General features: G+C 37.1%; 1 protein-coding gene across 4 annotated transcripts; it reads left to right on the top strand.

Moving 5' to 3' along the window:
- Positions 1-12,769: 12,769 nt before the first annotated feature.
- Positions 12,770-17,210, top strand: LOC121254325 (alpha,alpha-trehalose-phosphate synthase [UDP-forming] 6). Of its 4 annotated transcripts, none has more exons than XM_041154316.1 (5): positions 12,770-12,973; positions 13,090-13,151; positions 13,654-15,667; positions 15,758-16,031; positions 16,697-17,210. In XM_041154316.1, exons 3-5 carry the CDS (start codon positions 13,665-13,667, stop codon positions 16,982-16,984), a joined length of 2,565 nt encoding a protein of 854 aa, XP_041010250.1. In that variant the 5' UTR covers positions 12,770-12,973; positions 13,090-13,151; positions 13,654-13,664; the 3' UTR covers positions 16,985-17,210. The 4 variants fall into 4 exon arrangements, with proteins under 4 accessions (XP_041010250.1, XP_041010251.1, XP_041010252.1 ...); XM_041154315.1 differs by having other exon boundaries at positions 12,778-12,973; positions 13,619-15,667; XM_041154317.1 differs by lacking the exon at positions 13,090-13,151 and having other exon boundaries at positions 12,777-12,973.
- The last annotated feature ends 468 nt before the right edge of the window (positions 17,211-17,678 follow it).

Genomic DNA, 17,678 nt, shown 5'->3' with positions numbered 1-17,678 from the left:
ATTTACAAAATCAATTCAGAAGAATCACAACAAAATACCAATTCACAAGAGAGTGAGAGACGTTTACATAAAATTAATTAACTAAACTACTAAGTTTAATTCTAGGGCTCGGAAGTTCGGAACCCCTCACTCTCACAGTAGGCTGAAGCTCGGCTTGAAGTCGCACGAAGGAGTAACGAGGAACGGCGGCAACGGAGATGCAAGACGTGAGAGAGACGTGAGACACAGCACAGCAGCATAGTGCGGATGCAGTAGACGAGAGAGAACAGAGAACTGAGAACTGAGAAAGAAGAAAGAAGAAGGGAATAGGGGGTGGCTCCTGCGTTTTGGACCGACGGCGTCGTTTATTTTTTTAAAAAAAACCCCAGATACGTCGTTTTACATCTGGATTCGACTGCTAAATCCGACCACTCCGACTCCGTCGGAGTCAGAATCAAAGCAGATGTCTGGCGGAATAAAAAATTCTAGAATTTTGCCCAGCCCTAGTCGACTGTACTTCATTGACCCAGAGGTCTCCACTCAACTTTAAACACTCTAAAGTGGACAGGGAGTTCCACTATGACATTTTTGCGTCCTAGCACTTAGGGTAGTGATAAAACATACTTTGACTTTTTTCTTTTTGAAAACATAGACTCTAATGCATGAGACATGAACACATGATGTTATACTTTATCATACTCATGCAACATATACAACCCGAAACACATATAGTCAAATTTCTAATATGCATCTCACAATATGGCTTGAAAATATTAGAACATGCAATCATATGATGAATATATGTAAACATAGTTGAATCATACTTGTCCAACCACAAAACAGAATCAGATTCCCTTGACATAGCCTTATCTGAATCATACAAGTCCTCCAAACATGGATTTTCATCATCACAACACATATTCTTATGCTTTTGCATATTCATATCTCAAAGCAAGCATGCATAGCACATATACATGTCAAAACCGAAACCCTAACATGGCATATTCGAAATTCACTTCAACAAACCATTATGAAAACATAGCATCTCATCCTTTTATCAAAACCGAGCAATACATATAACAAGATTCAAGCAATGATAAACAAACAAGAGTTCATGAAATATATACAAGTGTTATCAAAAGTAAGTTGAAAGTTTACTTACAAAAACTCCAAAGTATAAAATAACAAATCTAAAAAATTTATATAAAACACATTAGAAGATGACTAGAGAAACCCTAGTCTCAAAATAAGGGTGAGTGTGAGTGTCTAAGGTTTTCGAAAATGCTTTCCCATGGAATAAACCCTAGAATCCGAAAGCCTTAAAGACAAGAAACCCTAGCCTTTCTTATAAGTAGTGGCCATGGCCTTCATTCCCTCTACACTTCATGTTCAAGAGCTTGAAACAAAAGAGTATTTTCTGGTTCTTCCTCTTCTTGAAGAAAAACCCTAGTTTCTAAAATGAAAGTGTGTGTACATGTGGGAAAACCCTAGAACCGAAACTTGTTGATGTTGTTTTCCCTCTTGGCCGTGTGTGTATGTGCAAGAAATGGTGGAATGATTCTTACCTCCTTGTGTTCTTCCTCTAGCCAAATGGTTGAAGAAGTATTCTTTGTGGTTTTTGAAATGGTAAAGAGAATGATAGCATTTGGTTGGTGAGAAAGTGTGAGAAAAGAAAATGTAAGAATTAGAGAGGAAATAGTGATAGCCGAAATCCCTTAGAAATAAAGTTGAGCACTTGAGCAAACGACCTCCCAAGTTTTCAGCAATGCCCTTTTATAGAAGCCTCCATCCCTTCTTGAAATGCTAAAGACTTGTGCATGGATGCCACTTGGCATCTAGAGAAAAGGGTCTCTTCCTTTTCCCTAGGATGGCATTGGAAAACCAAAAGCCTTTCTTACATATGGTGTGTGGCTTCCTCAAAACTGAAACCCTCTCTTGCCTCACCTTCCCATTATGCCATTCCCATTATGTACTTGGTGGCAAAAGGGTCAAAACACATAACCCAATCCTTCTTGGAACTCTACCTCGTGTGCATGGTTGTCATGTGGCAAGTGAGTGTGTGTTCCTTGTGTTGGCTGAAACCCTAGCTCTTCTCTAGGTGATCTTTGGCCTTCCCAAGGTGATCCTTGGCATTCCCCAAGCTTGAGTCTTTGCCCCCTCTCTACTCTCTTGCTCTTCCAACATTCTTCTAGAACATATCTTTTTCCTCTTCTCAAGTAAGATCTTCTTAGAACTCCAAAGGTCTCTCTCTCCATGCTTGACAAGTGTCAATCTTAGAAAAGTGGTCCTTGCATGTGGGCGTTTAAGCCCTAACCCTGATGACCTCATCTTCCACTCACACCTTCTAGATCCTCATGCATGCTGGACAAGTGTCACACTTGCCATTTTCCTAAGTTCCATTCTAGAAAAGATCAAATTGTTCCTCTTGTGTCATGTGGTGCCTCTACCAACCCTTAGAATCAACTTTGGGCTTCCAAACCCTAATCCCATCCTAGTTGGCCGAAATCCACATGGGCCTTTTTGGGCTTTTTCCTCTCCTTCCTCTTATGGGCTTTCTAATCTAGAACTCTAAGGTAAAACATACCTTAGGGTTCTCCTCTAACACTTAACATCTTCCAATAACTAAAACAAATTTTCAAATAAAATAGGAACGGGGACTTAGCAAAGTCCAGGTTCTCACAGAATGATATGCCAGAGTATAGGTTTTGACCTTTAGATTGGGTAGGCTTGAATCTTGCAACATGAACTGGATCTGATACACGTGCCTCACATGATTTGAAGGTTAAAGCAGAATGACACGTGAGAGAAGGAAAGAAATCCTAAAGGGTCTCATGCTCGTCAAGAACATGACCATTTTTTGGATGGAGGACATGATTTGGTGAATGCAATTTGCCAGATGACGGAGACCATGAAGTAGCAACAAAACTTAATCCTAAGGCAAAATCAACAATAGCCACACTCACATGTTGAAAGGCAGGAGAGCCAAGGATGCTCATATGAGAAATTTCTAATATATAGATACCTTAGTTTCATGGGATTTGAAGGACCCATGAAAGCCAACAAGTGGGTACTGGATCTCAACAGGACCTTCAAGATCAGCTGTTGTACGAAAGAGTAGAAGGTATAGTATGCAGGGCATCTGCTACAAGGAGAAGCCAGTATCTGGTGGGATGCCAAGAGGCAACTATTAATAAGGGAATTGGGAAATATCATTGCTTTGGCCTGGGATAGTTTCAAAGAGGGGAGCTCAACAATTGATTCTTCCCTGAATCGATGAAGACCTAGAAAGCTCAAGAGTTTGCCACTTTCGTGCAAAGAAATCTCACAGTCCAACAATATGCTGCGAAATTCATGGAACTGGGAAGGTTCGCTCCACATCTGATTGCCACTGAAAAGATGCAGGCCTAAGAATTCCAAGGAGGATTGCAACCCCAAATTGTCCGTTACATAGCCGGGTTTTGCATCAATAATTTCCAAGAATTAGTTAACGTGGTCGTGATAACAAAAGTGGAACAACGAAGCATGGTAGCCTAGATTAACCTAGAGCGAAAAAGGGCTCCTTCTTTCTCTACAAGAGGGAATAATGCCAAAAAAAGGATTATACAGGGAGCCAACAAGGGAAAATGCATTATGACAGGCCCACCAACTACCTGTAACAAGTGCAAAAAGAATCATGGTGGAAAATGTCGAGTAGCTTTATGAGTATGTTTCCAATGCAGTCAGTCAGGACACATGATACGTGAGTGCCTTCAGACCAACCAAGGTGGAGGAATCGCTCCTAACAATCGGCCCAATCAGAAGCCGCCTGCCCAAGCTCCTATGTACGATATCACCCCTAGAGAGATAAACAAGGAGATTCCCGAAGATGAAGAAACAAGAGTCATCACTGATATTTTTCTTAAGTACCCCCCTTTAGTAATTAGCTTTTATGATTTAGCTGCTAAGTAGTTGGTAGTTGATTATACCTTAGGTAAAATCGCTAGTAGTGTCACGACCTACTTAGTATTCATAGTGGAAGATTATGGTAGTAGTAAGGAGATTCAAGGGATACCTATAGTTGAAGAATATCCTGAGATTTTCACTGACGATCTACCCGGATTACCCCCCGATAGAGAAACAGAGTTCATTATAGAGCTAGAACCTACTACAACCCCTGTCCATAAAGCACCTTATCATATGGCTCCACGTCCAAAAGAATGAACGTATTGGCGAGTAGCCTGATCAGGCTTGAAAGACTTAGGATTCAAAGTCCTTAAGTCTATATGAGGGTTAGCCAGCAAGAAGGCTCTCAACCTTTCTAGACCGGCACCATAACGCTAACTGAAAGCCCTGTTGAAGACCAATTTGGCTGCCAGAATTTGAGGAGAAAGGCGAGCAATTTCTTCACCAGAAGTAGCTAACTCGGATTCCAACTCTTTAATAAGTTGGCACTAATCTTTAACTTTGTTGCTCAGTCAATACAGGGAATCCGACAGTTCGCATTGCCTTTGGTTCATCCTATCGGGATCATCTTTCATCGCTTTGTGCCAATGAGATAACTCCTCCAACTCCCCTTCTACTCCTCCAACTCCAATGCCAAGCGATGACGCATCTCAATAACTTCCACCACAGTAGTTGCCAACTCCTCACAGTGCCTCCTCACCCCCTCTAACTCCACCTGAAGGCAGGACATTTGCTCTTGCTTAGAAGAGTGTTCTTCCTGGAGCACCCTTAACTCGAAGTGGTCGCGAGCAACCTCCCTCCTCACCTGGTCGAGGTCTTAGCCTAGGGTGACCGCATCTTCCCTCAGACCAGCCAAGTTGACTTCCAACAACTGGCATTAACCTGGTCAATGACTACCTCTAGTTTAGTCTTTTCAATCTCTAGGTGTTAGGTTTCCTTTCATCCCAAGAAGACAGAAGACAAACACATGCCTAGACCGTACTTCATCCTACAGATCAAACTAATTGTCAACAATCCAGGCCACCAACTGGTCCACCCCATGCCAAATCCATACATATAAATAAAGACCCAAACCCAAAAGGAGAAACGAAGACTTAATTCAACAAATTTCTTACCGAGAAAAGGTAGTTTTTCGACTGAGACCCCATGATGTGGACGAAGTCATCTTTCTCCAAGGGCCCCGCAACGTGTGAAGCCTAAGACAAACTAGCACCCCATCGCCTCGGGGCAAGGGGCCCAAGCCAAGGATAGATCCCATAAGGTAAGGGCTAGGATCGGTCTCAGGAGTCATGGCCTCGACCTCGGTAGTAGGCCTATTAGGAGCCATGACCTCGACCTCGTCGGTAAGCAATAGGTGCATCGTGTCAACACCGAATGCATTGCCATCTTGTCGAAAAGGGAGAGAAGAAGCCCCTTTAGCAAGAGAAGAGACTTCGTCCTCACCCCCCAACGAGTCATTGAAGGGTGAGGAACGAATCGAAACTCAACCCCTGCTCAACTTTAAGTATGGGGAGTACCGGGATTTTGTCATCTGATATAGTCGAGAGAAAAGAACTTGGGGTAGGCTCCCTTCCCTAACCTCTAGTCGAGGGCCAGTCCCAGCTTGGGCCTCGTCGGTTGGGACTTTGATCCTGACCCCACTCGGCAAAATTGTGTCACCTAGACCAATAGAGAAATCCATAAGATCATGGGAAAAAAAGGAGTCAATGTCTGCGACTTCTTTGTTGACGAACTCCAAGGTGACTGGAGGGGTCGACAGTGAAACAAAGGCCGCCAATCGAGTAGAATCAATTCCCTACAAAGGAAACTTGAAATCCAGGGTAGTGGCTAAGTCTGAGAACGCTTACCCCATCAAATCACCCAGACCGACAGAGTCTAGGGAACCCTTTTGGATAGGAAATTCGTGAGGTTGGGGCTCCTTTACCCCTTCAGCCTCACGGCGAAACCGCTTCCCTTCTTTCTCCAGTGGGGTAGCGGTGGCCCTTTTCTTGCCTGAGGAAACACTAAGTTCCTTCGACAGATTATGACAGCTAATACGAGAGCGGTCAGGCATCACCAAGAATCTATTAATGTGGGCCCTTTTCAAAAGGGCTTCCGTCCAAATAGACTCTTAGTTATGCTCGACCCAAGAGTAAACTCTCTCCACACTGGCTTCTTCCTGCAAGGAAATAGTAACAATTACATCCTTATAATCAGGGACTTCTCCCCAAATGGCGCGAACTGGAAATTCAGCTTTCTTAGCCTCTCAACCAGGAAACTCCCATCCTTGTCCAAAAATAAAGAAAAACTTCTTCTACCACTACTTGGAGTTCGATTGGCGACCTTTGAAGTAAGCCAAACGATAGCAAGAATAGGAATGAAAGGAAAAAATGTTGCCCCCTAATGCCTTAACTGAATGGGTAGTCGGGAACTCACGGGCAGTTAAGTCAAGATGCCCCTCCCTGGTGGGTTCCAAAACCAGCCTCCATGCAACTCAACAGCACATAAGGATCCTCCAAGCATTAGAATAAAGCTGCATTGGTGCCAACTTCAAATAGTCGAGGATGTCACGCACTGGGCGACAAAAAGGAAGCCATAGCCCATGAGATAGGGAACAAACAATGAAGGCCACCTTTTTAATGAAGCCTGAAAAAGCCCTTTTCGTCGATGGGCCCTTGAAGGGGAACCTCGAGGACCACGAAATCAGGGATTCCCATAGGAATCCCTTAGCTTTCGTAGGTACGCCTTGGTCATACTGGACAACTAGTCATAGCCCTCGAAATAGGAAATATCACGGTAGAAGAAGAGTCTGGAGGGGGAGAACTACGAGATTAAGGGCAAGAAGATAAGAACCTTGACAAGCCATGGAATTAGATGAACTTCAGAGAAAGAAATTGGGTCTCAACGGAGGGCACAAAAAATAAGGAAGAGACCATTTATACTATTGAGTAAAATGGTGAAAGGGGTAATAGTGAAATGGAGGAGACCATTTATACTCTTGAGTAAAATGGTTGAAATGCCCCGAGAAGAATATGAGTAGTTTAATAGCACAATCGCCATGAACACATTCCACGATCATCGTGATGTGACTAAGGGCAGATGTGAGGTCAATACAAACCCCACTGACACGCGAATACGAGCGACCAAATGTAGTGACTAATCTGGTAGGAATGAATGCGCTTCATAATCTTTAAATTCCCGCCATGCTGACATGACATCAATTTGTGAGATAACTGGAGGATCATTTCAATCCCTAATAAACAGGCCTAAGGATATAAACTAAAAAGCCCGCCTTGAAGAATAAGAACCCTGTGGGAACATGACATGTCCAGGATCCCAAGATCATATCACCCTTATAAGATCATCTTGGTAACTCACTTGGCTAACAGATATGCACCACATACAAAACAGTGAGACATTCGGGGTATTATCCTCCAAGAGGTCAAACCGTTCCTTCTGAGATCATATCCTGAGAATATGGTGATTAGAATCCTGAGATTTGGGGAAAATATACTATCCTTATCAAGTAGCAATTCACTTCTATATAAAGGACCTATACTAATGAATCTAGGTATGATCTAGAGATTCCTATATTTTCTTAAGAAATATTTACTCCTTCCTGACTTGGGTATCGGAGGTGCATCAAGCATACTGAGGCCCCCATTTTGTTCCTTTTTGCAAGTCATTGATCGAGACTAGGTGGTGAAAAACTTCGTCAACAATTAGATAATTAGTTAGATTTATTAATGTCAAACCACATAAAGAAAAATATATATTCTTATATTTTATTTAAAAACTCATAATATTTCTTTTGAATAACATCTCTTTAAACTTTAGAAAAGGTTGATAAAAAGATTAATCTTTTCTGTTTATTTTCTTTTTAGATAAAATCTTGTTTAAGATAATCTTTATCAATTTCAAAATTTCATTTTCTAATAATGCAAATTTGGACATCATCCCCTACTATATGTGAATATTGGAGAAGATGGTTATCTAGGTTGTTCATGAGTGTGTGAGGTAGAATGTATATTAGTATTAACAATGTAAACAAGTGTATCAATAATGTTTTTTTGTAATAATTCCTTGGATTTGGGTATCCCAATTCTGAGATTTATTATGAGAAACTGAAGAAAACACGAATCTAGGTATTTGATAATTTGAAGATCGAGGAATAACATTCTAAAGGGTTGGAAAGTTATTTGGACTAATTTATTTAATTTCTTGTCTGTATAATTAAGATCCAATATAACATTATTTTCTACCTTTAGGTAATGGAGTTATATTATCTAATCTTTATTAGTTATAAAGAGTAATTTGATTCTAATTAATTTGTCTATGAATTTATATGCTAGAGTTTGGTACGTTAGATTGTAATAATAATGTATAACATCTAGGGCTAGTAATTAGAGCATGTGGTTCTAATGTTGTTTTCATTAATTTATAATGAATACGATAAACATCAGTTAAAGGGTGTGATCATGATAATTGCTAGTCTTAATATTCAATAACAATGCATGGAAAATATTGACATCAAATAATGATAAGGAATAATTAGGATAACAATTAAAATAAACGGAACTTCGGTATAGATTGGAACCTATCATACCACGTAATGAATCATAAGATTTATAATGATGTATATCTCTTAAGCATAGTACTACCGAAACATTAAACCCACTTCTTAAAAGTGATTTGATAGCAACTTCTTAAGAACACCATCGAGACCACCCTAGAGCTTCCTAACATTGATGGGCTGACCACCGGATTTTCTTGGATCATCAACACAAGTATCTTAATATTCTCTATTCTTTCTTTTGACATATTGTTTTTTGTTAAAATATGTCTTGTTGATTTCTTACCTTTTTTATCCTAAGGAGAGAAGGGCTAGATGATCCTGATATCTCTGATTCTCTTGTATGTTAGACGAATTCCTTCGAGATAATCTTCAAGTTCCATGATAACTACTTTTATACTTAAATACACATCATATTTATGAAACTCAAAGAATAGATAAAAGTTACTTTATTTATGTATGATATATAATACAGTATTTGTCATAATCTACTACTTAAATATATAGCCATATTGTATTAGTCTTATAAATATATTTATATTTATTAATATTATAAATATATTAATCTTTTTAATTAATATTAATCTTTTTAATCTTTTTAATTATATTCATGCTAGTTAAACTACAAGTCAATCGATGTAAATATATTAATATGAAGTTAGCCGATCAAATCGAAATTTTAGCTTAATTTGAGTTGCTGGGACACGACTTGAGTTGAATTTGATTGAGATTGTAAGGAGTTATCAAGTGCAACCATAAAGAGTAATATAATTTTTTCATAATATATTACATAATCATATTTAAAAATGACAATATTTTAATAAAATGATAATATTTTAATAAATTATTTTAAAATATATTTCAATTAAAATAAAAGAGTTATTATGAAAAGTGTTTTATGCATTTGCAGCACAAATAAATAACATCTCAAAGAGAAATAGTAGTTGCAGTCGTGAATATGTAAATTTTACACAATCATTTTAAAAAAATAAATAAATATTAAATCCACATGAAAAAAAAATTAATTTTTTAATAATAAATTTTACACTTTGTCAAAATAACATTATACAATACTTATACATTTCATAATTATATATAACTTTACTCAGTCACAAATTACTGGGTACGGGCTAGGAGTTGTCTTATTGAAGTGTCCTGACTCGTCGAAAAATTTTAATTGTAAAATATATACTCTACACATAGACGGATGAACTTATCCACTTTGAGTTATGGTTCAAAGCTTTGTTTATTTAACTTAATTTATAAAACTAGTGGGTCAGTCACTTGCATTGCAAATTGTGCAGCTACTTCAATGACGAGCGGATATGCCAACGTGACTTTCACTTATTTATGTCCGGTTTTCCTATTTATCATCTTTTTATATTATACATCATACTTATTTTAATTTAATTTATTTTTATTTTTAAAAAATTAATTAAATTATTTTACTTATTATTTATATATTAAATATTTAATAAGAGAAAAAAAATAAAAATTTAAAAAATTATGTATGATATGTAAATATATAATATATTAAGATGATCAATAAAATTTTTCATTTGTCTTTAGGGTCTCCAATTCCAACATTTTATTATCTTGTTTTCTTTAATTTATTTTATGGCAAATTGTTACTCTTTTCTATACTTTCATCTTGGAACCTTTGGAATTTATGGCAAGTGTTCTTATCTATATGTAAATAATAGTAAAAAAATAATAAAAAAATAATAAATAATAATAAAATACTTGAGTATATCTCAATACCCACATAAATATTTCATATTTATGAATGACCGACCGACTACTTCTATTCAAAGCCATATAATTAGAGTAGATCATATTTCTAAATTAGTTTATACTTTTTATATTTATTTAAGACAGAGCATGATTAAGTCATAAAATATAATATATTTTTTGAAGATTTATATTGCCGAAGGATTGTTTGAAAATAGCGTCATCAAAACATCTCAATAGCTCACGCAACGTGAAAAAGATTTTGTTTCAACGTTACAAACATGTTAAGTGTTGTACATTTTTTTAAAAAATAAAAAAAAATAAATATAAGATCCACTTGAAAAATTAATTTTTTAATAATAAATTTAATTTAAAAAAAAAAATACGAGACGTTTGCACAACTCATAACTATATCTAGCATTACTCTTTTATAATTTATTGTAACTTTTTTTATAGACTTTTGGAAATTTATTTGATTTTATCTGGAAAAAAATAAATAGTACAGATCTTATATAAGAAAAATTTTTATTTGAACTTCAACTTAGAATTTGAGCATAAAATATGAATTAATCCTAAACTCTTATCTGACAACTACCTCAGATGAGTTCGAGTTTATTTGTAATTTTGTAATTCGTATTTAAGTTGTAAACCTAATATATTGGTTTTTAATGTGTTTGATTGTATTTTTTAAAAAAAAAAAATTATTTATGAAATTCTTAGTGTGATGCGAATATTTTAATATCAACTAATTAAATATTCAGCTGAAACGGATCGCTCATAAGACAAATTTGTTATAAGACTGTCATAATAAATAGAACCATGATTTCTTTGTTAAGAAGAATAGAATAAAAATATGGATATAATGACAACACAAAGGATAATGTATTTAATCAAGCCGCTGAGCTGGCATGTCATGAATTATTTATTTGATTTGTTAATTTAATGTTTTTTTTTGTTAAACCATAGTTAAACCATTGTTTGATCATCGACCATTATGAAAGTAAAAGGTCAAGACTTTTGTTTATAATAAAAGTTCTTGGGATTAAATTAAGTGATTTAATTACACCCATAAAAGAAATAAAAAATGTCTTATAAGTTTTTTATTCTGCTTGCCTAATTCTATATATCGAATTATATGAAAAAAGCTACTCATCCTGCTGGGCTACAGCTGGTGGCTCCTGATTTTTTAATTTATTTTACTTAATGATTAAATAAGTATTTTTTTAATAATATTTTATTTTTTTATTTTTTAAAAAATATATAAAATTGTTAAAAAATACATATAAAAATATAATAAATACAAAATAGACTAGCGGGAGCCGCCAGATGGAGCTCCCAACGGTAGCTGTAGAGCCATCCCGAACCATATAGTCATGCACCTGCAGGATGAATGAGAAAAATGGTTAAAATTTATACTACTTTTAGATCTAATTCTTATTATATTTGCAACTTGATAATAATAGAATTGTTCGAATGCGGGATTCTTTGAGTCCTAATTGCATTAAATAAGAGATAAGAAAGAGTTTTCCAAATCTTTAATACTCTAAATAATAGAATTTTAAATAAGAGGTATTTTTATAAAAATAACTTATAAAATATAGAATAATGCTATATACAATCGTGAAATGTGTAAGTATCGTGCAATCGTTTTGAAAAAGAGTATGATTTATTATTAAATAATTCTTTTCATGTCGGTGTTATATTTACTTAATTTTTTTAAAGGAATTGCAGGATGCTTGCATACTCTACGACTTTAAATACTATTTTTTTAAAAAATGATATCATTTTACATAAGTACTCTCATATTAAAACATATTTATATAAAAAGTTATAAAAAGATTATGCACATACCATTACTCTTAAAAAATATAGAAAATAATACAATTACAACTATTTTTTATAATTTTTATACAACTATATGTTAAATGAGAAATATTTTTATAAAACAATAAGTAACATAATTTTATATAAAATACTTTCAAAGTTTCAATTTAATACATAAAATTATAAAAAAATAATTACAAGTGTATTATTAACAAAGACGGCATTATACAATTTCAAAATCTCATACAGACGGCATTATTGCTGTAGAGTCTATATGATTTACTAATATCTTATCTATAATATAATTAGATGGCGTAACTGAGATTTGAAATATTTATCTGTCAGTATTTTTTTTTTTTTTTTTTTTTTTATCTTATTCATTTGACGGTATTAAACACCCTAGGTGGCGTAAACCTGACCATAGGTTATCGAAATTATCCGATTATCGGTCAAACTCAAGACACGTCACACGAGGCCTGGTTTAGTGTTGTGGATGAAGCGTTAGCAGCTCGCCACGTGGACTCTACGATTGGAAAAGCTAATAGTTATAGACCACGTGTCGATGCACACGAGCAGGACAGCTAATTTCAGACAAGGCCTTGCAATGGGTCCCTCAAAGATGATGCCTCGTGGCGAACTAACCGAAGGAGAAGAGATAAGGACGAAGAGCTTCTTTTCTACACCTCGAGTGCTCGTACGCCTTATGTTTTCACCGTCCGATCAAATACCTTTCCCTTAGAAACCAATAGACATTTGTGGTTCCTATCTGCAATTTGAAAGTTTTCCCCATTTGAGAGAAGCTGCTGAAGTTGAGTTCATTCTACTCTGATAGGACCTGTTTGGTCTAGTTTGGAAAAATAACACGTTCTTGAAAATTTTCTTTTGTTTTATAGTCGTAAATGTTTGGAAGGCTGGATATAAGAGAGTGTTAACGCTTCACTTGAGGTAAGATTGTGGATTGTGATCTCTGAGCAAAGCTCCATAAATAAAGCTTCCATATGTATTGTCTATCCTTTCCCACGAAGCTGAATTAGATTTTTTTGCTCTTGCAAAATATCTAGATCCAAAGGGCATTATGTTTCAACCTACCCCACCAATAATGGATTTGCGTTTTCGGCAACTGGTGATTTTCTTTGTTTAATTTCTTTTTTTTTGTCTTTTCCAATTGCCATTTCTAAGTAGTGCAAGTGTGACAATCTCTGGCGGAAAGTTTGGTAGCAGAGAAGTATTTGTTAGCTGTATATGATCTGAATCTATTCCATTCTTCTTTATCTGGATACCAAGAAACTGGGTTCATAAATCCCTTGGTTTCGTTTCACTTGAGCTTATCTTCAAAGAGATCTTGTAGCCCTTTCTTTAGCCGCCAATTTAAGTTGTGCCTCTTCCCATTACTTGCTTTAGATTCTTTTTTTTTTTTTTACACTATTTAGATGTGGTACTCTGACCGCCCAAACATGTTGCTTTGGTTTCACACTACTTTTTTTTCTTTCTTTTCAACCTTGGTAGAGATATTTTTGCGTAAATTTTACTAGGCTGCTTTGCCATTCAGAGGATTTGGCTTTAATGGGTTTCTCTTTTATTTGTGCATAGTGAAACATAGCGTTCATTAGCGAGGATTCTTGTAGGACTAGAAAACATGGTGTCCAGATCGTATTCGAATCTTTTAGAGCTTGCCTCTGGCGAATCTCCATCATTTGGGCGCATGAGTAGGCGAATTCCACGTATTATGAACGTCGCCGGCTTGATATCTGATATAGATGACGACCCGTCAGAGAGTGTTTCCTCTGACCCTTCGTCGTCGTCTGCTCAGCGAGACCGTCTCATAATAGTGGCAAATCAGCTCCCTATCAGAGCTCAGAGGAAGACAGATGGTAGTAAAGGTTGGCTCTTCATTTGGGATGAGAATTCACTTCTCCTCCAATTAAAAGATGGCATAGGGGATGATGATATGGAGGTTATCTATGTGGGCTGTCTGAAGGAAGATATTCATCCAAATGAGCAAGATGAGGTTTCGCAAATACTCCTCGAGTCCTTTAAATGCGTGCCAACCTTTGTCCCACCGGATCTTTTTAGCCGGTACTATCATGGGTTTTGCAAGCAGCAATTATGGCCTTTGTTTCATTACATGTTGCCCCTGTCGCCGGACCTTGGTGGTAGGTTTAACCGGTCCTTGTGGCAAGCATATGTTTCGGTTAATAAAATATTTGCAGATAGGATTATGGAGGTGATAAATCCTGAGGATGATTTTGTATGGGTACACGATTATCACCTGATGGTGTTACCAACTTTCTTGCGGAAAAGGTTCAATAGAGTGAAACTTGGGTTTTTCCTTCATAGTCCATTCCCTTCATCAGAGATCTATAAGACACTTCCTATTAGGGAAGAGCTTCTCCGGGCCCTACTGAATTCGGATTTGATTGGGTTCCATACTTTTGATTATGCACGGCATTTTCTATCCTGTTGTAGTCGGATGCTTGGTCTTACGTATGAATCGAAGCGTGGATATATAGGCCTAGAGTATTATGGTCGCACAGTTAGCATAAAAATTCTTCCTGTTGGTATACATATGGGTCAGCTGCAGTCAGTCTTGAGCCTGCCTGGGACAGAAGAGAAGGTTGCTGAGCTTCTCAGCCAGTATTGTGATCAGGGTAGGATAATGTTACTTGGGGTGGATGACATGGATATATTTAAGGGTATAAGTTTGAAGCTTTTGGCAATGGAGCAGCTTCTTATGCAGCACCCAGAGTGGCACGGGAAAGTAGTGTTGGTACAGATAGCCAATCCAGCTAGGGGCAGAGGAAAAGATGTGAAAGAAATTCAGGCTGAGACTTCCTCAACAGTGAAGCGAATTAATGAAACTTTTGGAAAACCAGGATATGACCCTGTTGTCTTGATTGATGAGCCACTTAAGTTTCACGAGAGAATTGCATACTATGTTGTCGCCGAGTGTTGTTTGGTCACTGCTGTGAGGGATGGGATGAATCTCATACCATATGAGTACATAATTAGTCGCCAAGGGAATGAGAAGTTAGATAAGGTTTTGGGTTTGGAACCATTCACCGCAAAGAAAAGCATGCTAGTTGTCTCTGAGTTTATTGGGTGCTCGCCGTCTTTAAGTGGAGCAATCCGGGTAAACCCCTGGAATATTGATGCTGTAGCAGATGCAATGGACTCTGCCCTTGAGATGGCCGAGCCAGAAAAACAGCTTCGGCATGAGAAACATTACAGATATGTAAGTACCCATGACGTTGGGTATTGGGCTCGTAGTTTCCTTCAAGATTTGGGGAGGACATGTCGGGAGCATGAGCGGTGCAGGTGCTGGGGTATTGGATTTGGATTGAGTTTCAGAGTTGTGGCACTTGATCCAAACTTCAGGAAGCTCTCTATGGAGCACATAGTATCTGCTTACAAAAGGACTACAATGAGAGCAATCCTCCTAGACTATGATGGTACACTAATGCCGCAGGCTTCCATTGATAAGAGCCCAAACTCGAAGTCAATTGATATTCTAAATGTTCTGTGTAGGGATAAGAACAACATGGTTTTCATTGTCAGTGCTAGAAGCCGGAAGACTCTCAGTGAATGGTTTTCTCCCTGTGAGAAGCTGGGAATTGCAGCAGAGCATGGTTATTTCCTCAGGTAGACTAGTTTAATTCTGAACTGATCCATGTTTTGAGTATATTAAAATTGTATGGAATGAATTTGTAATTGATAATTTTGTGGTATTAGGCTGAAGCGAGATGCAGAATGGGAAAGATGTGTACCTGTTGCAGACTGTAGTTGGAAGCAGATTGCAGAGCCAGTAATGAAGCTTTACACTGAAACGACTGATGGTTCCACCATTGAAGATAGGGAAACTGCACTTGTCTGGTGCTACGAGGATGCGGATCCAGACTTTGGGTCGTGCCAAGCTAAGGAACTTCTTGATCATCTAGAAAGTGTGCTTGCCAATGAACCAGTTACAGTCAAGAGTGGACAGAATATTGTGGAGGTTAAGCCACAGGTCTGAATATATTTACCTTATCAAGTTGTAGTTTTATATTTAGTTTCTAATCCATGGTGTAATATATGAACTCCCTTCGGATCTGGATTTTATGCTGGTCGACTATAAATTTGAATGTCATTGGGGGTGGGCAGACTGAAACTTAGCCTGAGCCTGAATCGCCACTGCTTAATAAGTTGCATATTGCTCAGTCAAATTGTGTCATGGGCTGGAGGTGCTTTTCTTGAGTGTTTTATTTAATTTGTGAGTGAAAGGGAGGAAGTTTACCTGTTTTGCATGCCTCACGATGTTATCCATGGTCTATTAGAGAGTGAGGTTAATGGATTTAAGCATGAAACAACTTTGTATTACAAGAAGGATCAGTGCAAAGAATATGTGAAATCTTGTTATTTAGAAAATAGTTTACATAAAGCACGACAACTGACATCATGTAATGTTAGGGCCTTTCTAGTAGGAATGGATATTAATACTTCCCTACTTTCATTGATATAAACTAGTCTGTGTATAACCATGTGCTGTATAAACTATCGGCCCGTTTATGTTGAGAATTATGAATTTTATATTTCTTTCTTGTGAACCGATTTGTTTTGATTAGAACTTGAATAATTGACTGGGTCAAATGACAATATCCTAAACAATCCCTTATATGCTTGTGTACATGCCAGGGTGTAAGCAAGGGACTTGTGGCCAAGCGTCTACTCTCCCTCATGCAAGAGAAGAGAATGTCACCTGATTTTGTTCTGTGCATAGGAGATGACCGATCGGATGAAGACATGTTTGAGGTAATCATCAGTTCCATGGCAGGCCCATCCATTGCTCCCAGGGCAGAAGTGTTTGCATGTACTGTTTGTCGAAAACCTAGCAAGGCTAAGTATTATCTTGACGATACTGCAGAAATTGTTAGGTTGATGCAGGGTTTGGCTTCTGTTTCAGAGCAAACAGTTTCTGGGTAGGCTTAGCAAAGACTATATCCGTGCTTTGTCTGTTTGTTATTGTAAAAATGTGGGCTGAGTGGCATATTCCACATTATCATCTTTTGGTTTGTTGCTTTTTTTTGTGTTGTAATGATCTTAGTGCTTTAAGAGTACCTTTGCCACCACTACCAGAGACTCTCTTCACTTCAAGCAGTGAAGCTGTATATATATGTTTTGCCATGAAATATGAGCTTTCCGTTATGCACCCATTGGGTACTATACTCTTATACTAGGAAGCGGGAACAGGTGTTTATTTGGCTTCCTCTTGGTCCTCTCCACCATTAATTTTGGAAATAGAAATTTATAACATGGAAAGCTCAATATCAGAAATAGTTGCTAGTGTTGGGCAGAATGGGTGGCTTTTTCTGGCTACCAAACTGGTCTGATGATTTGGTGGAGAAACAAGGATGTTTTGAAGTTGAATTTAACACGAATCTTTTGTCATTTGGACCCCTCACGGGATGGGAAATAACCTTGACTTACTATTTGGGCAAGTAGGCACGAGACGCCTTAATAATTGAGTGGAATGTACTTTGTACTTTCAAATGGAGAGCAGCAAAGGCACGACAGTAATATAATTGCTTGATTATAAGTTTTTAATATTATTTTTATCTTAAAATTTAAAAAATTGTATTATATTTTATATTTTGTTTGAAAGTTTGAGAAAATTATA

Source organism: Juglans microcarpa x Juglans regia, chromosome 3D (assembly GCF_004785595.1).
Source record: "Juglans microcarpa x Juglans regia isolate MS1-56 chromosome 3D, Jm3101_v1.0, whole genome shotgun sequence".
NCBI lineage: Eukaryota > Viridiplantae > Streptophyta > Magnoliopsida > Fagales > Juglandaceae > Juglans > Juglans microcarpa x Juglans regia.
Note: the sequence above shows the minus strand (reverse complement) of the source record. Positions and strands in the feature narration are given on the sequence as shown.